Below are 24,582 nucleotides of genomic sequence, written 5' to 3' on the forward strand. Positions count from 1 at the left end.
GATCCTTCAACATGTTACCCTTGCGTAAAAGGATTGCTAAAAGAAGCTTTAATCTTTGTAGACTGAAAGAAAATGGAAGCAAATATTTTAGTAGCAACAGACATGAGCAGGAAAAGGAGAAGTGCAGAAAGTTATTTCAGGAGTCTGCTTCCAGATGAAGCCTTTCTTTTGTGCAATGTAATGGTTCTGGAGTAAAAAACAAGGTATATTTTAAGTATTAAGTAAAGAGGGAAAACAGACATTCAAGGAAAAAAGCTGAAATAGCTGGAGGGTTATAAGCCCACCCACTAATCACTTGAGTCACAGCAGGGACTGGGTACAAGCCTGGGTTCAAAAAGGCCACTTTCCTTTCCTCCGTCTGTATATATGCGACCTACTAGTCCAGTAATAGCACTGCAGAGCCAGGTAGCATTGCTAAGACTTGGAAGGTGCTGGCTGTAGAGGTGGACAGCCTGCTTCACGTGCCATGCCAGGGTGGCCAGCGCAGCTGGTGGCTTCGAAGGGGCGCGCAGGCAGGTGCTGAGGGTGGCAGTGGGGCAGGGGCCAAATCCTCCAGCGCAGAGCAGGGATGGCAGCTGGGGGGAAACCCAGCATTCCCCCAGGGAAGTCCAGTCCATGCTCAGCATCAGGGGCTGAATCTAGTGGGCACGTGGCCAGGTACGAGGCAGCTGCAGTGCAGTCATAGCATGGCTAAGGGCAAGAGGCTTCGTTTAAAAGCGTTGTCCTAGCAAAGGGTGGGCAGGCACTCAGTGAGGCTGCTTTGGGCATCTTCTTGCAAGGCCACCAGCTGCACTGGCTATAATTTGGCCTTGTGCCCAGCCAAACCCCCAGGACACGGGTTTGTACTCAGGGCCCAGATATACTGGCAGAGTTGCATTTCACATATTTAAAATACCTTTCTCTATTGAGTAGGCTGGTGTTTAGAAACTTAATTCATTTACTTATCTTTTTTTTCCTTTTTTTTTTTTTCCCGCAGCAAGACTACTTGGATTTTAGTTTAGATGTGCTGATTACCTGTCTTTAATAGTTGCTTCAGTCTGGGACTATCTTTGAGTTTCTGTTGTGTTTGTTGTTATTAACTTGTTTATTTCATAGCAGGTACTAGCAAGACATTCTGACTTGTTTATGTGTACTGCTCATTTCTCTGTGACTAATTATTCTAATAGTGCTTCAGGACTGGAACAGCATTGCATCTTGCATCTGTGTTGAAAAGATTTTTATTAAAATAAGTTATGAGATTACAATTCTCAGACTCTATGCATCTCCCTCAGCAGTCAGGCTGGTTGAGAGGTGAAGCCTTGGTGCACAACTCTAAATTTGTTTCTGCGGATAACAAAGAAAGTAAAGATGAAGATGTCTTCAAGCCAGTCTCATCAGGGCAAAACGCCTGTTTAGTCTTCCCTCAGTATTCCTGAAAGTTCTTTACCACTAAAAAAAATCATATTGATTGTCTGGATTTGTCATCAAAGAGTTATTTTAGTTTTTGAACAGAGGCAGGAATGAATTTCCATTTTTCTAGGCACTGAGGAAGAGGTTTTATGTTAAATAGACGTAATTTGGATAAAAAGCCACCCACTTTTCTTGTAGGTGTCTTACAGAATCTGAATGTTATGCACAGTATCTAGTGGCAGTTCATTATGGTAAGAGTGACAGATAATTTTTCCAGAAGCTAAAACAGCTATTACTTTATAGTGGAAGTATGCTAGTTCAAATTGGCCTTACTATGGTTAAAGATCAATAATTCAGCGAAGAGTATAGATGCTCTTCTTTAAAGGAATTCACAGTTAATTTCATTGGAAAGCCATAGCTGAAGATAGAAATTTGTAAACAGAAAGGTACTTGTCAGCTTCTACTTCTTAACATTTTCTTTTCAAAGGGAAATCCTGGAGTACAAATGCTTTGATGTGGCAGAAAACTTTACATTAGCTGGGACTGAAGACTCATTCTTGATTTTGATTTTAGTTTTAAGCTCTCATGAAATTAATTTAACGCTCGTGTCTTCAGCTGAGCTGATACCTGATTGATATGGTTATATAAAAAATCAAATTCTCTTTGGAATTTGTCTTGGAAAACATCGTTTCATCATGATTTAAGAGGCTACAAGTAGACTTAGTATCATTGAGGCACACAAGTTGAAAATTGTTTGCCCACTCATTCTCTGCATTTGAGTTCTTATTTAGGCAGAAAGTTTTGTGTGGGTGAAGTTCACGTAAGGCGTTGGCTTCGGGCAGTAGATTTTGGCTTTTAGAGTTGGATTTATACTTGTGGGTCCTTTCCAGCTTGGGATATTCTCTGAAATAAATAATGAAGAGCCATACACACCACTTATATAGGTAGGGCTTTATACAGGTAAAACATTAAGGAAAAGGTTACTACTGATTGTTCTCCTTCAGATATTTTATAAATGCTGTCTTAAGCAGGAAGAAAATGTATTTAGCTGATGCTTAGGGATATTAAAATGGCTGAAGTACAGTTACAATTTGATAGAAAGTAAAACCACGGGAAATCTGAGTTCTCCCATCCCTTTATTATTTTGGCCTTGGAACTTCTGATGCTGCATATCTTGGTACCTTAGGGTTATTTTTAGCCTTCACAATTGGTATTCCTTTGCAGCATTGGAGAGTAGTAAGAAATTACTGTCATCAATCCCTGAATTGTAATTTGCATTGAGATTTCAGAGTCTTGCTTTGTATAAAAGCACCATTGTTACTTTGATAATCACAAAATTTCTTAAATGCACAGCAGCACTCTTCACTGCAAATCTGGATGGCTGAGTACAAAGCTGACATGCAAAAATGTATCAGACTGTGTATAGGCAGTAACTGTGTTCCTCCAGCTGCTTGCTTGGTTTTTCTTAGAAAAAGGAGCTGAAGGGGAGAATTGCAATTTGGTACTGGAGCTGAAGGTTATTAGTACACTTTTTTTTTCTTGTCTTCAAATTTTGTCATTACCTGCCAGTACAGAGCATCCTCAGTGATTACTAAGTAGCATATTAAAACTGGTTTTCAGATGTGGTTTTTTTTTTGTTTGTTTGTTTGCTTGCTGTTTTCCCATTTTGCTAGCATGAAGATGGGGGTGGGGAGCGGGAAATAGGGGAGAGAGGAGAGAGCATGTTCCAGAGGATGCCAGGATGACTTCAGTTATTGGATGACTGCTGTCTGATGGATGGAAAAAGGAGGAGTAAACCTTTCAGTCTGCATTGATAGAGCTGAAACACAGAAAGCCAGTTTACAGGTAAGGGAGAAAAAAAAATCCTTAATAGCTGTTCTTGATCCTTGCCACAGTATTTCTTGGCTTAAAAAAAAAAAAAAAAGCATGTGCAAGCATCTTACTGTTTGTTCCTCATTAATGACTATGAAGCAGCTTCTCAGCTTATTTCTCCTTTGTAGGAGATTTCAACTTAGATGAGATCCACAGGCAGTGAAATCATAGGCATGCCTAATGTAATCTGATAACTCTCATTTGACAGTGTAGATATTGCATCTCATTGATGCTGAAGTAGTTCATAAGACTACAGGAAGAGAAATCTTACATGTGATGGAAATACTGTTGAAAATACAGTGTATGTTACCAGCAGTAAGACAGTGCAGGAAAATTTAAAAATGTTTTCTTTGAGTTTGGTTAGGAAAAAGGACTTAAAAATGAACTGTTTCAAAAACTGTACATATTTTTATTTAGTGTTGAACATACAGAAAGAGTGGCTCCTCAGAGCAATTCTTAAAGGATGAAGGCTCTTTTGTGGATTTTTGTATTATTTTTATACTATGAATGTATCTGGTTATAATTCAATCATAAAAATTTTGTCATAAAAATGCATATAATTAAATTATGCATACAAGATAGACAAATCTTGTAATACCTAATGCAGCTACATACCAGATTCAATAAACTGTTGAAGTAGGTTGTACGAAATGTATTTTACCAAGTTTACGTGTTATCAGTAGCTTTTAGCTCACAGAAATTGAGGATGGCAAGTAGCAAATAACTCACTTGTTACAGAAAACAGGATTGTTTATCAAGCTACATTATTTGAGGGTATAGAATTACAGAAAAAAGTCCTGGTTCCACTGAAAAATTTGGAGACACCAATATTTGCCTCCCTGGGGTGAAGATTTCAATGTGTGAACTCTACTGACTTATTTCTGCGTGTTTTACATGTAGCAAATAGCTATTGTAGTACAGGACCCCATTATGCTGGTGTGAAGAAGCAGAAATCTTGATTGAAATAAATGAGTTGTGATCATATATTGTTGCCAATGTATAGATTTTTTTTTTTTTAAACAGTCATTTACGTTACTTGACGTTACTGGTGGAGATAGCACTATGATGGGAATTAATTTGTTTCAGATAACTATATTTTTTGTTGCATTTAATCCCATAATTATATTAAAGGAGCTACTGCAGATGTTCAAGTAACCACTGTATATTTCTGATGTGACCTCTTTTCCTGGAATTTCTTGAAGTTAATTATAATTATCTAAGAAATACCTAATTTTTAAGCAATTTTTGATATCAAGTATTTTATGGAAGAAGTTCCTGTTTAAATAATACAGATTGATTGTTCTTTAAGCAGTTGTTAATTTTTGTGACACTTGTCTGTGTCTTTCAATACTGTATTCTGAATTAATCCATTGATAGAAAAATTGGGAGTGTTATTTCATGAACAAGCAGCTTTTAATTAGTTGTTCATGTTCCCACCCCACCGAAAATATAGTAAGGGGATTATTTAGTTGTCACAGTCCATTTATACCACATTGAAATAAAGGGAAGGATTAGAAGTTTTCTGCTTCGTTTGAGATTATATAACTGTATATTTATAAAGCTAGATTCTGCTAAAATATTAGAATTTAGTTTTACTAGATTTGAGAGATTAAAACCAGAAAATGCATATATTCAGTTTTCTTGTTTTCACTTAGAGAAGACCTAAATTTCTCAAAATGGGATTTAATTAAAAAATAGCTGGAGAATGGAGAAGGACAATAAAACTCTTACTGAGTGCTAAAGAGGAGTGGAAGAAACTCTGTCCTTTGTCCATGTCTTGTACACCTAACCAGCTGTAGGCATCAGGTGTGGTTTCGTTTTCTTTTAGCCATTTCTTCAGAGAATGGAGCCTGATGTAAGTTTGCTAAACAAAACATCAATAAGACTTAGTGATTTACAAAATTATTCTGAAAAACTGAGAAACTGTTTTTGTATCTGCTATTTACTGGAATGTGCACACTGGTAAATAATATTAACTGAAAAATAGATGAGTTGCATCCTGATATTTGATTATTTGTAAGCAGTTGATATGTATCTGAAACCATAAGGAAAATGTTGAATTCAATCTCAGATTTATATATTTCACCGCACTTTTTTTTTTTTCCTGAAATGAGAAATTTTACTCAAACCAGCTCCAGTAACAGAGAGGAGTTGATGAAAACAAAGATCTAGTTCCACATGTATTTAAATTATTCTGTCTCCTTGGAAACGCTGCTGCTGCCGATGGATTTTGCTTTTGCTGGCTAAAAATATCTACTTAATAATGACAACGTGAAAGATACTGGATAAAACTACTATGTGTAGTCACTAGTTTTAAAGTTCCCTAATGATTCAGGTATTCTACTGAACTACAGGTTTACATTTTCTATCCACTATTCCCTATCAGCTGCTGCCAGCACTCACCGGCTTGGTGGAAATGAGATAAACTCATTAGCTTTGGTTGCAGACCCTACTGAGAAGGGAGTGTGTGAGTGGGAGGCAGGACAGCTGAAGAATTTGAAAGCAGGCAGCAAGTTGGAAAAAAGTTCCTGGTGGGGGTGTGAGCATGCATTGTGCACGTACTTGTGGGTACAGGCTTATTCCCAGTGGAGTCAGTATTAGGAAGAGGATGGTTAAGCCCTGCCTTTGTACATGATCTTTGTGCAAATAAAATATATATATTAAAATACATTGCAATATCTTTTGTGAAGATTTCCTCATCAGCTGTATGTGTAGGTGACTAAAATATAATAGAAATTATTTTAAGTTAAATATTCAATTACCTTAAACAAAAGCCCCAAACTAAATCACTAAAAAACCTTTGTAAGCAAGTAATAGCATTGCTAAGGAATTTCATCCTTTAAAGAATTAATTCCACTATTTTTTTTAATCCACTTCTAACTTACTGATTCCCTGCATGTATTACTTCTTTTGTTGTTAGCTGGTATTCAGTATATACGAAAAATGCCACTCTTCTATTTATTTTTTTCTCTCTCCTTCATTTCCATTGGATGGCTTCCTGACTGAGCAAAGAAAACAGAACAAATGACAGATGTTTCCTGAGTGCTGCGTGGTGGGCGAAATGTGCCTCTTTTTTATTTAGTTAGTATATATGTGCTTTGTTGTGGCATAGATCAAAATCACTGATTAATTTTCCAGCATTGAATGAGGTATTTTCGCTGTTCTGCAGTGTCTCAAAGGCAACATTAAAATGTTACGTGGTATTGTTACATAGATAAATAATTAATCCTCTGCAAATTAATACTAAAATCCATTTTTAGCTGACAACACAAGTACCAAAGGTTACTTAAAGTGAAAGCTGAGTACTTGGTTTTGATTAATTGAAATGAGTAAGAGGAAAGGATCTGGTATCTTTCATTCTATAAGAGAGTATTAACATATTAATAAGGCAAATTATTAAATGGATTATAAAAACTTTTCTGTGAGGACAAGAACAATTAATCATAGCAGGCTTTCATGTTGAGAATATTTTTTTGTTGTTGTTGTTTTATTAAGGTGTGAAAAGCTGGGTCACAGGAAAATTAAAGACCACTTTCCTACAGTATGTAATTTAAAATTCCATGGAGATAATAAGTAAATCTGATCATTATTTAAGGAAGTAAAGGACTGATAAGTTACTGGAAGTAACATCAGTGTGTTTTTACAGCTGTAGCTGAGTTGTGCCAATTCAACATGATTCCTTTGATTTCTGGGTATAGAGGCAGAACTTCGCATCTGCTGAAAACTGTAATGAGAAAGTTTGTCACACATTGCATGTCGCTGTGCAGAATTTGTGGAAGACAGGGATGATAACATGGAGAGAGTACTGCCTTTTTTTTTTCTTTTCTTTTTAATTGCAAGTTGAAGACAGATAAGCTGAGGTTTCTGTCAGGTTAGTGTTTTTTTTTTTCCCTCCAGTTATTTTCTGCACTATTTGTTCATGTCCGAAAAGGGAGAGAATTTAATTGTTCTGTGCTATACAGCTGGTATCAGACCACATAGGTGAGGACAGACAATGTTACAACATTTGTTAGTCTCCTCTCCCCCAGAATACCAAGCCATCCAGTTCTCTTACTTCTAACCCCTCATCACCTAAAGTTAGACATTTTTAAGATATCCTCTCATGTATAGGTAACATCATTATTGTCAATAATTATTGCAAGAGCAAGGTAAGAAGGATTCCTTCCTTCACTATTTAAAATTTGTGCATACACATGCATGCCCCCATTCATACATAAACCATTTAGCTGGAAGAATTTGCTCATGTCTTTTTGGGTAAAAGAGGAAAACCTAGTTCAGGGTTACTTTTCCAAGTATGCTCCAGGACATTTTTGTTTCACTAGCTTACTAGTTGGTTCTTTTTGTAGTTCAGGTTTATTTTTTTTTTTAAACAAACAAAACTCTGTTGTTAAGCACTACAGATTTCAGAATAAACACTGTACCAAAATGCAGAGATCATGGGGCAGAAAGGAAGAACTATTGAATTTGTGCTGTCTCTGCTAGCTTTTGGCAATGGTGAACAAGCAGACAGGCTGTGTTTAAATACATGCTGATTCGCTCCCTGTTGCATGCTGTCTCAGCTGGAGAGGTCTGAGGGCCCTTTTGGCACATACTGGTTAAATCCATAGTGTATGTTGGCAGGAGTATCCTGAGATGTACAAGATTTCCTACCCTCTTGTGCAGCTCCTCAGCAGGCAGTGTACAAGATGTTCACAAAAGAAGGGTGTGGAAGATGAGTACTGAAATAGTATGAGGATGGATTGCAGCATGTCTACTAATGTCACTACCTGGTCTAATACGCAAAATTTAAGTTAAAGAACATTCATTTTTCAGCACTTTGTAAGTTGTTTGCATTTACAGTCTCCACTACAGAGCTGGACCCTACTGCTATTCCTGTTGCTGGGAGCAGCTTAATGCAAAGGCGCTGTGCCAAAAACATGCTGAAAACACGGCTGGTGGTCTCAGAATCTCATTCCAGTTAGGAAATACTAGTGAGGGGCTAAGCAAACCAAACGCTCTGTCCTTTTGCAAACAGATACAATAATGATGTGTTGCTAGCATGCTGTCTCATACAGCGAACAGTCCAGTTCTTCCATCACTTCCACTCTTCTTTAAAAGGCTGTGTACCTGTAAAAGTCAGTTGTCAGGTGGCAGTGTCTTGCTCACATCTCAATTTTATGGACAGTTGACATCTCCTGGCCAGAGCTCTGCCACACACTGTCCTTCTGCAGCACATTCTAAAAAGTAATAAGCCTTTTCTTGGTTCACATACAAGCTTAAAAGTTTATTCTGGGATACAGATGCTTCAGTAATGGAGGCCAAATACATTGCACTGTTTCTGTTCTTCAAACAGAAGCAAGAGAACATCTTCTGCAGTAGTGTTCAATGAAGAGATTTTAATTATTAGTGAAATTTCATCATCAAAGCTTAAAACCTTGCAGAAGATAATTGGTCAGCACCAGGTTGTTGGTGGTTTACCTGAAAACTTTGGTGATGACTTCATGACAGGCCCAGCTAAAAGTGTCCTAGATGACTTAGATGATGGTTAGGTATTATGGGCGTGAGTTTGTGACCCATCTTCAGCATGACTTGCTCCTTGATCTCCTGTTTGCCTATAGGAAACAGTACCATTTATGCATCATTCACTCATGTGGAAGCAGTTTTTGATGCAGCAGATTTAAAAAAACTATTATGAATGAAACACAGTCTCAAACTGTGCCCCTTCTGTAGGCAAATCTAATCTGGACAGGAATGTCTTTTCTGTTGTTGAGTGCCTCTGAATCCACTTCTGCCAGGTTGCACCCCGGAGCCCTGACTGCAAAGTTCCTGGATGTCTGCTTGAATTATCACTGCCTCTTACCCCGTCTCTCTTTGCTCTTCAGGCACCATGCCTAGGAGAAGGCATTCCAGAAGACCTAGGAGAACCAGCCTAGAATTTTATTGTTTGCTGAATTGTGTGTGTTCCACGTAACTGTTGAAATCAGACATCAGAAAACTGCTTTAATACTGTTATATACGGACATTTTATATTTGGAGGTGGAGAAAGGGGATATGTGCACACTTGGTGTATGTAGGACCTTATGGCATGCTCTTGGAGACCTTATGGCATGCTAAGTGTGACAGATTTACCACTCACTATCGCATCCATACTGCGTGCAGGGAGAGGAGGTGAGCATATGCCAGCATCCCTATGGCATTCTAAATTCATTGCTGGTGGAGCTAGTGGCGCATACAGTGGAGCGTACAACAATATGTAGGCAGTCTAGAAGATTCGTGGATTAGTACTCAAGTGTGAAATCAGGAGTGCTCTAAAGCGATGGTATAGAAACCCTGCAAAGAGCAGACTTGGCAGGATTTGGCTTGCAATGCCGGAACAAATTCCCTAGGTTGAAATACACAGCCTTATTCCTATGGCATTTACCTAGTGCTATGGGTTTAGCTAGACTGAAGCAAGAAAGTAAAGGATTTTCGTAGTTTATGACTGTGTAACTTAACCACTGCTATACGCGCGAATTTATGAGTAAGATTATACTAATGGTATTCCCTGTTGCCTATGCAGTAATCCCTAAGTGGAATCGTCTTGCTGTGTGTTTTTAGTTTTTACAGACTGTACTAGTGAAATTATCAGAGCCTACCTCTGACAACTGGTGCTTGTGATTAGAGCTGCCAAATACACCAAAACATGTATTGCAAACATTAATTTGAATTCTGAACAGCTGTTTGATTCATGTTCTTGTACCTCTGTTGTTCACTGTTTGCAAGCATTCATGTAAATGGATTTGTGTGTGCATTAATGCAGTCCTTTACATGAATAGTCATTTTCACAAGCAAATGGTATTATTTGTGTGAGCGATGTTGTCACTATAGATGCTTTCAGTTATGAGTCCTTTTTTTTTCCCTTTTCAAACTGTCAATTACACAAAGAGCAAAATAATAAAGCATGATATGTGTAGCTAAGCAAACACCTTGATTGTTTCATGACCATCTCTGTTACTGATGTTTTTAAGCAGGTAAGAAAAATTTCTTGAAAATATATCAAGTTTTGTTTGCGAGCTAAGAAATAGATGTATATTCAACAAGAATGTTAATCACAACAAATAACCCAAACATCTCTGCTTGTGAGCATCAATATTCATGATTTAACTGTGAAATTATTTGCCAAGTCTCCCTAGCATGTTACAGTACATGCTGACTGGCCAGTGGGTGGGAGTTGTTTGTGATGAGTACTTGCAGTAATGTTTTGTGTGTAACATCTGTTTTCTGCATCCTCCTGTTCTGTTTGCAGTCATTTACACAGAAGTGGTTTTTGTTTGGAAGAGAATCTGTATTGCTACTTTAGAGTTTATCTTATGTTTTTCCATACTTTGAGTTGATACAGTTGAGATGAGGCAAAAGACTGCATGACTCATACGTCAGGTCTTTGATGGCTGCCTTTTATTTTCATTTTCAGGTAAGAATTAGGTAGATTTTATTATGGTATGTGATCATCTCTCAAGAAGGAATTAGTGCAAAAGAAGATTTCATAAGTGAACGAAAGAAGCAATTAATTGGACTTTATTTTAGCCTAAATGCCTTTGTGTTCTTGGATTTGTATCTTGTTTTTCCTGAGCTTTAGTCAATAACTGTTTCCTGTAGCGAGCAGGAAAATATATAATCTGAGGCAGGGACCTATTTTATTATTGCATATCTGTTCTATTTTATGTTGTGGCTACTGCATATGGTACATACTTGATGTTTATGACTTTGCAGGTATGCTCTGTACTTGTTCTATTTCCCATAAGATGATACATGAGCTGTATATATATCTAGTGCTGAATTTTGAAACACAGTCATTTATTTATAGAGTATGAATAGGATGAGCATGTCTTGGTCTCGTCATTAACCGAAGATTTTGTGAATTCCCTATTTCTATATTGCAGCTTGTTGTCTGTTTTCTTAGCATCTTTTAGCACATTTCAAAGCGATAGCAGAAGTGCAAGTTATGAGAAATGCTTTAACCTCTCCCTGTGCTGCCTATCCCACAAGGTACAGGTGCTTTTTGTTTTGTGGATTGTTTTTTGTTTTACTTTTTTTTTTTCTGTCCATGGGTGGCAGTGAAAGACTGAGGGTGGCAGCATGTCTTACAGGGGAACATCACAGCAAGAAGGTCTCCTAGGACCACAGGTAATGCTGCAGTGTCACCCCTCCCTTCCACTCACCAGTAATTCTAATATAGCTCTTCTGGGGCTCTTCACTGGTGTTTGGAGATTCCTGCTATCTGCAGGACTGCTGTAATGATTGTTACCATGGTTTTCTAAAATTTCCAGCCTTTTGAGGCACAAGAAGTCAATCTAGCCAGGCTTTTGCATTATTTCACTCAATAGGTTACCAGTAGCATTGTGACTGCTTTAGATGCCCCTAAACCCGCTTGGGGTTTTTCTCTTCCAGCAATAGCGCGCTGCCTCTGAGCCTGCGGGTGCGGGGTGTCTGCCAGTTGTCTGGCACCGTGCAAGGCAGAGCCTGTTGCCATGGTGCCTTGAGGCCTCGCTTTTCCGGGCAGCTACCTGCAGCTGGGAGCTGGTCAATCTGCCCCTACATGCCTGTAGCTTCTTCAGAGAGGAGGAAAAGGAGGAAGGATGGATGCGGGGGAGTGAGGGAAACAGATTCTCCTTCCAGCAGGCACGCATCCTGGGCTTCTGCTGAGGCAAGTTGCCATTTCCTCTCAGAACCCTTGTCTGCGTCAGGCATTTGGTGCCTGACCTGCAGCTCATGACAAGGCACGTGTGGCTGATTTTCCTTGTTCTGATATACTGTTACCTCAGTTTGAGCTGTGCTTTGCCTCGGTGTAGATTAGTGCCCCATTAGCGTGGTGAGGAGTGTGGCAGAGGATGATGCAGCACTTCACTGCGTGAGGAGTTTGCGTTGTGAAGCATACATCAACGCGCAGGAAAGCTTCCACGGCCTGCATCTTACTTGGTTGTGTGAGACAGCAGGATGCTGGTCCAAGTCCGTCTGAGCTTTTACACAGCAATTTAATGATTATCCACAAAGGTCTGTTTTTAATTGAACTCTGCAAGCCAGCTTTCTTCCTTTTTCACCTAAACCTGCAGTTTGCTGTGGCAGATCTCTGACTAGCTGGTTCTTGTCTCAGCATTTGCCTCTGAAGGCTGGAACTCACTGGTATCTTACTGGGAGTTCGAGCATAGTGACTTACTACTTTTTTAATTTTGTGTTTACTTTATTCTGGACATCTGTTTTTCTCAGTCACATGACATTGGTTGGTTCCTGTAGAGTCATGTACATTTGTGTACTGAATTTGATGCAGAAATGCACACCTTTGCTTATTTTTCTTCAGAATATGCATACTGCTGTAGTACTTCTGTGTGTAAGAGATTATTCCTGTTCCGTCTAATGTACTGTCTTGGATATTTGGCTTTATTTTGCTTTTGCCATGTGACTGCAGTAGCTTCAGTTTGACTCCCAAAAATTTGAACCTACTGATTCAGTTGTAACTGCAATGCAGAAAAAGACTGACAATTCAGAGTTCCCTGTCCTGGTTCCCTGATTCTGGACTAGTGGAACCTTTATAGATACCACAAACTTTGTGGCTTCATTGCTGTCAGAAGTTGGACTGCTGCTTTTTCCTGTTTTCCACTGCAATGTATCATGTGATCAACAGTGCGAAGTGACACTTGGATAAATAGTACCGGGTTGTATGTTGCCATGCTTATGGATCCTGGAGATGCGGATGTGTCATGCAGGTACTGCATGATGTCTGTGTAAATGAGGCATGGGTTAAATGTATCCGATCGAACATGCCTCGCTCCTGCGCAGATGTGCCTCTTTCTGAAGAATATTGCTTCTGGAATGGCAGCTGTTTATACAGATGTGATTCTGAGGGTATCTCCTGCTGGTACGTAGTCTGTACAAACAGGTTTAGATGCCCTGTAATCTATCTGTGTGATATCCAAGCTCTTGAGTTGTGTAAATATCTTTCCCCTATCTAGCATTTTCCTGCAGAGACATGAATCAACAGATCCTAGACAAGTGACAACACCTAAATTTTAGCGCGACTGCTTTGTCAAGCAACCTTCTTGATAAGATAATCTCCCCGCAAGAGAAATTCAGAACAAAAATTGGGCAGCAGTGATAACTATACATACATTTTTAAACGGATAGTTATGCCTTCTTTAAGTGTCATGGTGATACTCATCTTCTGCAGTGTTCCCATACCTTCTGGCTTATCTGTATCAGCTAGCTGGGTGTAAAACTACTCTGTCCATCCGTTCAGGGATCCTGGGAATCATTTCTTACGGTTTGTTCCAGAAATCCTAATACAGTGGCTTTACTGCTGCCAGGTCATGGCACGTGATGCAAATGTAGGTTATGCTGAACGCAAGGAAATGTAAAAACCCTTTGGTGTGAAAAATATTTGCTGCTACTAGCTGTAAACAGTTATGGTGACTGAGACTGTCACCATCTGCGACAGCTTTACTGAGGGGCAAGATGTATGTTAGTCATCTAGGCACTGTGTAGTATACTTGCAGAAGACAATGTCTGGCAAAAGGGCTTTTGTCTGGAAATCGTCTCAGGCTATGAAATTAGCTCTTTCTGATGGTCTGCACGCTAGTGATGATTACAGCTATTAGGTTTGCCTTACAGTGCAGTAATGACAGAGGTTCTTTGGGCTTTAAGGCTCTGTAGCCACAATTTCAATGTGCTTAGACGTGGATTTGACCTAGGTTTTGCTTGCACAGTAAACTGTCAGCCCTTTTCTCACTCGTCTGTCTCTTCACTGAGATGTTTGAGTGTAAGCATTTTCTTTCTCACACTCCAGCTGCTTCTTTACCCTATTCTGCAGTCAAGCTGTAATCCTTTGGTTTTGATATTGCAGGCAGTTGCCATGGAAATAATTGTGATTTCACAAATTCAGTGCTGTAAGCACTGCAGGAGGCAGTGGAAAAGGTGGTTGGCAATAGATATAGTGAGGACACAGAGGGCAGTTTGAAGGAGTTGTTTCTGACCCTATCCTTTGGGGTTTTCTGTCCCCTCTCCATTTTTCTAGGTTTCCAGTGTGTTTGGGTTTTGTTCCTTTTTAATTTTTTTCTTTTGAAAGTGTATTTTTTATATTAATGGGTGATTCTTAACAATTTAGGTTTTGGTTTTTTTTCTTTTTTTTCATTATCATTCCAAAATGATACAGAATGCACCTTTCCTTGTCCTCAGGATGAAAAATTAAAATGCTTTTTCTGCAGTATGCGATAACTCCTTTTTGGACAAAAGGTCAAAGGTTGAGATCTAAGCCTGTAGTGTTTGTCATGCACTTAGCCTGAAGAAATCCCTTTCAGGAAAACAGTTTTTTCATAAATAGTAAAACAAGCTGAGAAGATTTAGACAAGCATATGCATTTAAAACTGCCTGAGTGACTGACAGTATTAGAACCTAATGTATTCGTTATTTAATTTTTAGTGTGCTCTGCAGTCAAACAAGTTCGATGGTGAAGATCATGTTATGCAGCATCTGTTCTGAGCATTATGTCGCATTATCTTAGCATTCCACATCTATATTGAAATCTTTTCTCTCAATTAGACACATCATAAAGGTAGAACAAAACTTAGTAGAGGAAAACAACTTCATTATGAAATAAATTTTATTGGCAGCTTATAGAAGCTGCAGACAAGTGGCATTCAGAGGAATGGGATTTTTTGCTACTATATGCTTGAGAGCATCAAGCGGCAACCTGTTTTTTTTTACCCCCCCACAGCTATTTACAGCAACTTTCCACTGATTAGTAGTCAGAGTGTAGATGTTGTCTGTAACTTTTAAATTAAGATCTAGGAATTAATTTTCCATCTTCACAAGGATGTAATCAGTAATGATAGTGACAGTAAATTTAAGATTTTTTTTTTAATTAAAGATATAGAAAAAAATGTTTTAGCCTGTCAGATGCTTTAAGATGATCTAGGAATTGCTTTAAAATTATTTTGATTTTTTTTACTTGTTATTCCATAAATGGAGATAAGAAGGTCAGCTATTATAAATGAAAGGGAAACAGTGAGGAGTGGTCAACCTGACTCTGGCTATATTTGGACAGTATTATTAGGAAGCAAAGTTCACGAAGATAATTTCAGTCCTTTGATACTTTATCCATATGAATGGAAATAGTCTACATATGTACCACTACTCATATGTTAATTTCATAAATGCTCTGCAAGAAACTTCTGCATAAATTAAAATTGCAAAATGAGCCAGAACTGTGTCTGCAGGGCTTGGCCTATCAAGATGCTAAGCATCTCATGCTCTGAAATCTAATTGAAAATATGGGCATTTGATAGTGCTGAGCATTTCTTTCTGAACTATATTTGGTAGGGTACACTGATTTTTGCTATGTAATGTTACTTGGTGCCAACTAAGATTTTAAATGTTATATGAAGGCACATTTCTACTGAACTATATTGGATTATGTGTACTGTATGCTTAGCCAAAGCTTGCTCCAAAATTGAAATATTTATTATTTAATTTTATGCATGAAATTAGTTACAGTACTTTGAATGTGCTGGTAGAAAACAGGTGGCATTTACCTTCTGTCTTAAGAAGAAAAGACTGCCTGTAAGAAAGTCAGAATGTCTTTTGGACTTCTTCCTGCAAAAGTTGTTTAAAAACTCTTGTTAAAGAACCATTTAACTAAAGGTGATAGTATCAGATTTATATATAAACTCCTGCATGTTAAATGAATTTGAAGACTTGGACAGCAGGCAGATGTTTCAATGCTTCATTGCCTCTGTTCCTGCTACAGGTGCATGTGACAGCATTGCAGCAATGAGTGGAATTTTAAAGAGGAAGTTTGAAGAAGTTGATGGCTCCTCACCTTGTTCCTGTGTGTGGGAATCAGATGATGACATTTCTAGCAGTGAAAGTGCTGACAGTGGAAGCAATGTCCATCCATCAGCTTCTAATCATTTTACCCGTAAGTACTAAAGTGGCATGATCCTTTTTTTCTTGTAACAGCTAAGAAAGGTTCATCTTACTCTGAAGAAATACAATGTAGACTACCTGGATTTATTTGAGATGTGTTTCTTTTCCCCCTGTATTACTGCATTTCAGTGCTGACACTGTGAGGAAATACTTCTTTCTTAAAAACAACTTTTCCTCTAGTCAGTTTTGTGTGTTTGTTTTTTGTAAAAATTAGTAGCTGTCAGAATGAGTTTCAGAGGCAACTTAACTTTTGTACTGTAACAGTTATTCCCTATGACCACTCATCCTGTCACCTGATCCAATGCAACCAAACAGCCCTCAGTCTTTTTCTTCTACTCTATACAGGAGTAAACAGAGAAAGGAATGTGTAATTTTCTTGGAGAAGATATAATATTCATACCTGATGTCTGTATGAGACACTTGAAGAACAGAATGCAGATGGTAGCTAGTAGAGTGGTTTCAAAAAGCCCAGGTTTTCTCTAGGCTTCTCACTGAATTTAGAATGATAGTGAGAAGAATAAAGATCTAAGACATAGGTAGATGTGAGATGTCCACCCCCTCCTCCGCCCCCCGCAACTCATTACCCCGCTCTGATTGTCTTTTGAGGCTCTTGCTGGTGGCTCTTGAACTCTTCCAGCCTAGCAATACGGTTTTCAGTCTGGAATTTCTTCCACTTGGCAGTCTGCCAGCGTGTTAGTCTAGCATGAATAGGCTTCAGGGCATGATGTAGATGCATTTATTTTGCTTAGCTTTCATTTATTTTCCATTGTTGTGTGGTTTTTGTTGTTTTTCATTTTGTTTCATTCTTGACAAAGCCACAACCTATTTGCTCGTGGTTTCTATAGGCAAAGGCAGTATTTCTTTAATACAACTCAGTTTGGGTAACTGCTTTGTAATGTTTCTGTTAGGGAAACAAACAAACACACACACAAAACAAACAAACAAAAACAACAAAACCACCCACAAAAACAATCCCTGACTGCTACAACACACTTATAAATCACAAAATAAACTGATTAAAGTGTTCTTTGTAAAGCAGAAATAAACAACAAGGTTTGAATTTAAGGAGCATGTCTCTCCATAGCTGAATCTTGGACAATATAGTAGAGTTAAAATAGAAGCCACATATCCTTTTTACAGTGGTGTTTGTCTTGGGTGGTGGAGAATCAGGCCTGTAGTCCCAGACAATGCGATACTTCCTGTAAATTAGATGAGGTACTTGGGATTACTTTCCTGTTTGTTTCCTCAAAGAAAACCTTGTGAGCCCTATACGATGATATGATATACACTGCTTTATTTTCCCAATTTTCCTAACAGCCATTGTTTTTGGAAGTATACTTATTTTCTGGGCAGAATGTTTGTATTGGAATGATCACAGCAACAGATTACTACTTACATAAGATTTTTCCTTACAAAAGGATCTGGAGTTGCATATTTTGTATAAGAACGTTTCTTTTCAAGCAGGTACTGGTAATAGTGGTTTTCAGATTCCCGTTTTCTATTGTTTTTACTTTCTGTCAGTCACCAGTCTCTGCAAAACCAAGATGTCAAAATTTATTAACAGACTAAGATCTCTAGATGCATATATGTTGAAATAAATAAGATTATGTACAAATAAAAATAGTGTGATAAAGTTGCAGGATTGGGTCGTGTAATATTTGAATATAGGGCAAAACATGAAAACGTGCTTTGCTGCTGTATACAACTATATCCTTGCTAGCATATGTTATATGCACAACAATAGGCTTTTATAATATGTAAAGTATATTAGCTCTAACCTCATGTGAGATCAGTGTTGGATTCTTTCGTCCTCAGCCCACTCTGTGTGGTGGTGTGTTTATTCTGTACACATGTTCCCTGAAGTCTGAGCTCCTACTGTGTGCCCAAAGCCACTGTGCTGTTCAGCAAAATCTCAAAAGATTCATATAAATTCTTCTCACTCTTCTTTATCAGTACATACGCAGATTCATTGCATCTCCAAGGGACTGCTGAGACACAACTGCAATCTAAAAAATCCTCTGTTATGCCATGAGCTCCCGTAATCCCTGTCAGTACATAAAAATTCTTTGTGATAGTCAAATGTAATATTCTAACAGTATTTCATAAGCTGCATATAGATTAAGACTGCTGTTAATAATTAATACTCAACATTTTACATTAATCTTTTTATTTCTTTTCCTGTGGTTGCATATTTTAATCAAAAATAATTGTCGGGCATATCCAAAGCATTTAATGATTGCAGTAGCATTTTATTGCTTTTCATGTCCCCAGTGGCATCCTTGGAAGTGAGTGTACCTTCTTCAGTAAATAAAGGTGTATGTCTGTGTACATGTTTGTACAAATTTATAGTATTCAAAAAGCATAACAGTGTATGTGTACTATACATGTATGTAAACTACATATATGTATAGTTTGAAAAAGTATGTTTTTGTACTTATATATGTGTAAGAAGCCTGTGCTATGTATGCAGCAAACAAATTAATTCATGACATTCCTGGAAAGGAAAGGTGAATGGTGTTTGTTTCTTAGTCCCTTGAAGAAAGTTTACTCTTGCACTCATTAATTGTTTTTCATTTTACTGGAAGCAGGATTTCATTTTGTTTTAAATCAGAACTTTCTTCTAAACTGATGCGTAGAGAGGTTGACAGGTTGATTTGTGCAGGCCCAAACTTAATCTCAGATGCAGCTGGGAAAGTTGCTCTAATGTCAGTTAACCTTCTGTAGATTGCTGAAGCATGTTGCAGACTACAGACTTTCCACTAAATATAATCCCTAAGCAAGGAGGGTCAGTGAAGATGTGTAAGACGCAAGTCTGGAAAGTGCTCAATGCAGTCATGATAAAACAGAGCTGAACACTTCAATACTTCAGTCTTTCTGCCTGTATGGGTTCATGCACATTCATGCTCAGGGAGCACAGGGAATGCTTTTAGATGTTTTTCCTGTAGTAATATAAAAAAAAATTAAGGTAATTTTAGGAAAGCATAGGAAAAACCAATGCATGTTTATTTGCTGTCTATTCAAAATATATGCACCTAATTATTTGAAAGAATAAATTAAAGCTACAGAATGAAAATGGTTTAAGGAAACCATGTGACAAACAAAGAAGAAAATGAAAGCCCCTCAAATTTCTCCATAAAACTCAATGCAAGGCTTTCTAGTTTTTTAAAACATCTGAATACTTCTACATTCACACTGCTGCTTTTCAGATTATTCATGGTTAAACTACTTGATTTGTTCACCTGCACTGGGGATAGCCTAACAATATTTCAATGTATTATGATTATTTTTTTTTGTGAGGTTGGGCTCTGCTTAAAGGGCAAATGGTTGCAATAAGGCGCTCCAGTCAATTAATAATTACCAAGTGTCACCTTGTTGCAGTAAACTCTTTCGCACTCTTATGTGTGGATTTTGGTCTGTGATGTGGCTCAGGGAGGTGGAGAGCAAATGGCTCTTGTAGCCTTTATTAGTTAAGAGTAGAGTTTTATTTTACTGATTTTTGTGTTGCATGAGAAGAACATAACATAGTGTTTTACATGGAGCTGGACCGTCTTCGGTTGGGCTAGAGCCTTGCAGCTTACTTCTTTTTTTGAATAGAGCGTGTAAGAGACTGAAGCTAGTGGCAATGTGTGTTTCTAAAGTGATGTTTGATTTGCCTCCGTTAAAAAAGCTACAAATGGGATCTTTGAAATGTTGAGAATGTTGGCCAAAAGTCCCTCCAGGATATCTCAGACACTGGATCAAAGAAATTCTGTCCCCTTAACCCAGAGGCTTGTACCGAATTTTTTTGGAACAGTCTTTGTGCATTTGCTACAACCAATGTGTAGAGCAGGAGTAATACTAATGTTTTCCGAACTCTGACCAGATTCTTAAAAACAGTAATCATACCTGTCATTATAAGATTGTGTTAAACTGTGGAACTACTTGACTCCCCAGGTAAATTTACTGAGGCATTTCCAACATGAAAACCTGAGCCAGCAGACACTTTCCATTATCTCGTTGTTATGTCCTGACTGACTTCAGTTTTTACAGTTTCTATGACAACCATGATTTTTGATTGTTAAAGAATAAGAATAAAGAGCTGAAATATTTTTTGGACTGTATAATATTTTTCCATCAACATAGTAGAGTGAACACAGGGATGTTTTTCACTGATCAGTGTTGTAATTGAATCTTTGCCTAAATAGGGATACCTGCTTGTGGCAGACTCCATGTACAGTAATTTCTTAGATAGAACAGTTGAGAAAATAACCCTGTTACAGTTCCTGAATAACTTTCTGGAAAATTAGTGATAATTTATAACTTAAGACATTCTTACTTTTCAAATCACATGGATATTTACATTACCATGTTAACACTAAAAGGAATGTACCTAGGATGTGGCTCAAAGCTACATAGCAGGTTGCTTTCTGAGATTCTTTGGCAATTTTGCAGATCATCAGCAAAATAGTATTAGGGACTGATGATGGAATTTCATCAAGTGGGAGTCAAAAAAAAAAAAAAAAGGTGGGAGTAGAGAAGAACAAGAAAATGACTTTCTGGACTGTAAGAGAATAAAGAGAGTGGTCATAATCCACAGGTGAACAATTATTAGAAGTACAGAGAGGAGCTAATAGCTTTTGGTGTGGAAAAACAGCTTGTTGATCATATCATATATGAACTAAAAGAGAGGAAGAGGTTCCCTGAGGCAGGAGGAGTTTGACAAGCAACAGGATGTTTTTTATTAAGAGCAAGAAAGCGCCGGTAACAGATTTTCCTTGGCAAATATGTCAGCTTGCAGAAAGGGCCACAGATTGGCTGTCTCATAACTGGGAAAAGAGGGAGGGCTAATGAACAAAATGAGAATAAACCAGTTTTATCAAGATCAAAGGAATTTAATGCTCTAGCAGTTTGTAAATTCTTAGTCAGTAAAAGTGACTCATCCTCTTTCACTACATTACTGTGCAGAACATATTTTAAAAACACATCAGAAAATTACTGGAAAATGTTGATTGGGATTTTGTAGCACTTCCAGTTCTGTTCTGTTTTTGTTAGAGAAAGGCGCCTTGCAGATGTGTAAGCCCTGGTCCACACTCAGGAGTATGTTATGTACTGCCTGGCATTCCTAGTTCAGAATGACAGTAATGTGATATATGAAGCGAGATTTGCTGATCTCTTCTCTGTGAGGTTTGCTAAAAATTAAACTTGATGGTTGGATTTTGTCCTTGATTTATGATGCAGAATAAAAATTATAGTAACAATTAAGTAGTATATTGGATACAATCCAAGGCACTAGTTCTGTACTTTTTATAGTAGTTGCTGTCTTCAGATGCTGTTCTAATCTGCAAAATAACTTCAGTAATTTTACAGATAAATGAAAATCATTTATACACATAGAATGTAATGTCTGTTTTCTCTCACCTGTGACATGTATATAGAATTTTAAAAAACATGAAATCATAATGACTGTGACTTTCATGATGAAGAGGAATGTACCTAAACCCATAATCTTTAATGTCAGTTCTTCTTTTCAACTGATTTTAAATTTGCATTTGATCTAGTCTTACCCAACATTCTCTTCTGGAGAAACCATGTTGTAGGTGTTGTAGATGGGCTTTATTTTAATGCAGTCTTGCTCCATGGTCTTCAACAAATAATACCAGAATTTTACAATGTGTTTCCTAAAGGTGAAAACTTAGGTGTCTTGGGTACTAAAAGTAGCAGTCTTGCTTCTCAGACATGAGGAAACATTATGACATTTTGATGCTAGTGAAAGCTGAGGGTGGTCTGATACTATTACATTAAATTCTGTAGGGAAATCGTTGATGAATCAAATCATAAAAGAAGGAAAATGGATTTTTCTGTTACCAGTTTATAACTTCTAATAGCTTCATTTTTGCCTGAAAATTTTTCTTTATGCTTTCTTTCTCAAGGCTGCTCTGTCCTAACGCTAGCTTTTATTCCTACTGAGAGTCCCAATGGCCCTTCAGCAGCTTCCCTTGGATTTTCTTTATGTGCTCTTACAAAGCAAATGAAGCTTCCGAAAGACTCTTATAATAGCCTCCTTTTTCTTATTTAGTACCATTTTTTCATTTCATGCGTTTAGTACGTATTCTGCATTTTATACTGGTTTACAAGTTTTTAATACCAGTCTTTAAAGATGGTTTGAAACTTAAAGCAAGTTAGATTTAGTGCTTTTAACAAATTACGTTGTTTGTGTAAGGAATACATTATTTAAGACCGGGAAATATGAATAAAGTACTAGGATGCTGAGTACCTCCTGAGACATGTGAGTTAATTCTTTGTTTTCAGTTGGAACTTCCTGCTAGAGGAGAGCTTTATATCTGATCAGATAGATAGTAGGTAAGGTAGAGTGCGATATATTAGGAAGGTAGTTATGCAACTTGTGCAATGAGAGAAACAAGCAGATCAGTAAGATCTATAAGTGCCTGCCTCACACAAATTTGCGGAAGATTCCTACCTTTCTCCTACACATTTGCTTTGAATAGAGATATTAAAAAATGGAAAATATGCCTACTATTCTTGGTTGTGGTCTATTAGAACTCCAAGAAACTGTTTATGACACAGTTCTTCTTCAGCAGTGCTGTCTTTCAAGGGCACCTCCTGCACGTCAGCGATTTGCACTTCTGGCAATAGCAGCTGAAGAGGCTATCATTTTTGCTCGCTAAACTGCTAAAGTTGACAGGTGCTAAGATGCTATTCTGTTAATCTTAGAAATGCACACAATTCTATTAACTGTAGTATTTAAGTAATTAAGGTCCGAGACTGACAAAATATCAGAAACAGTCTCCTCGATGCCATTCAACGCTACTGATTGTCATTCTTCTGGTCATTGAATATGTAACATTTTTGGTGTTCTAATTGTGTACGTGAATACTGATTCTAGCCCACCACAATGCATTTGTAGCACTAGTAGCATTAAGGCATGTGTGTAGCATCCAGACCCTGAACCTTAAGAGCGTTCATAATACCTTTAACTAATGATAAGTATCTGGTTCAGTCTGAGCTCATAATATAGTGAAATGACTCTGTTCTAAAGGGGGAAACAGCTTGTGGTTGGTCAAGGGCATTGACTTGTCCTGTTACTTCCCAATTCCCTGTCAAAGCCAATTAGTGTCTTTTTGTAATATAGGGTCTTTGTATTTTAATTAATTCATCGTCAACTCTGTATGCCCTGGAGTAATAGTGGTAAGAAAAGGATTTTCACCACCAGTTTGACTTAGTCCTGTACCACTTCCTCCCCAGTGAGGCTTTAACCTTTCTTATCCATGGTTCTTGTTATATCACTGGGTTTTGCTGTGTGGTTGCGTGCAAGGTAATACTCTGCCAAGTCTTTAACTCCCACTTGCAATATGTACTGAATACACAGTTTCAGAATTTGCTGTGTGCCTATCAAAGACAGCTTAAGCTACTTGTGAGTCCTTTTTGAACTTCCTGTGTTACTGATGTTCAGTGGATTGCGGTATAAATATTTTTCATAAACTTGTGAAGTTGATTGTCTCCAGTTTTGAGAGTCCAGGCTTGATGGAGACAAAGAGTAAGTTTTTAGTACTGAAAGTTTTTGTGCATTTTCCAACAGGTTAGTGAGGGTAGTTTATCTACTGAAGGCTATTAGGTAATGCTTTTGAAAATGTTAAAGCAGGAGTTATATTTGAAAGCAAATTAAGGGCAATTCCAAGCACTTCTTTTAGCTCTTTCTCATTCTAACTAAGGCATAACTGTATTTGTAAACCACCTGCTAGCGATGAAAGCAACCATAGGCAGTGGTCATCTGTAGAGCGGTTCAGCAGCGGTTACTATGGAAACTGTAGGTGACCTACATTCTACCAAAAAAGTGAGAAAGTTTGTGATTTTTTTTTTAAATGAAGCACACCTATTGACTGCTGCTGCTTTTCATCTTTTACACATTGTTTTACGTATGTAGTATTCTTAGTTTTGAGTGATTAGTGTGGAATAGACACAAATCACTAGCCTACTGTATGAATAAACTTTACTCAAACTATTGGGCATTGAGTCAGTGTCAAAAGCATACTTCTGGCTTCTCAAAAAAAATGAGAATATAGTGCAGAGTGTTTGGAAAAAAGCCACCAGATGAGAGGAGTTTGTGACATTTGAAATGAGGCTTGAGTTGACATTTTTAAATACATATTTCAAACAATCAGATTAATATAGAAAGGTAAGTGTTGGGCTAGAGCATGTGACTAATTAAGTCATTAACTGTTGTGATTTGATTAGAACTATGATTTTCAGAAAAAATTGTTAAAATAGGTTTTCAGAGAAAGGATTTGCATTGATGTTTTTTATTTGGTGGACTTTGTTGTTATTTAGAGAAAAACCCTGTTCCACTTTGAAATATTTAATGTATTTTCTCTGTAGTTTGTAGGAATCTTA

The 24,582-nt window shown here is 37.6% G+C and overlaps 1 protein-coding gene across 14 annotated transcripts in view; it reads left to right on the plus strand.

Annotated features, from left to right (window-relative positions):
• CSRNP3 (cysteine and serine rich nuclear protein 3) overlaps window positions 1-24,582 on the plus strand; it is a 101,400-nt gene that overhangs the window by 13,650 nt on the left and 63,168 nt on the right. For 10 of the 14 annotated variants that reach the window (XR_014585737.1, XM_083840842.1, XM_083840844.1 and 7 more), the window contains one exon: window positions 16,016-16,186. Coding sequence is in view for 9 of the 14 variants with exons in the window: in XM_083840842.1 (XP_083696968.1) it covers window positions 16,039-16,186 (148 nt within the window). In the remaining 5 variants the exon portion in view is untranslated. Of the gene's footprint in view, window positions 1-3,070; window positions 3,235-16,015; window positions 16,187-24,582 lie in introns of those variants that run through there. The other 4 variants (XM_083840829.1, XM_083840840.1, XM_083840831.1 and 1 more) reach the window with 3 other exon arrangements.

Source organism: Anser anser, assembly GCF_964211835.1.
Source record: "Anser anser genome assembly, chromosome: 6".
In the NCBI taxonomy this organism is placed as follows: Eukaryota; Metazoa; Chordata; class Aves; order Anseriformes; family Anatidae; genus Anser; species Anser anser.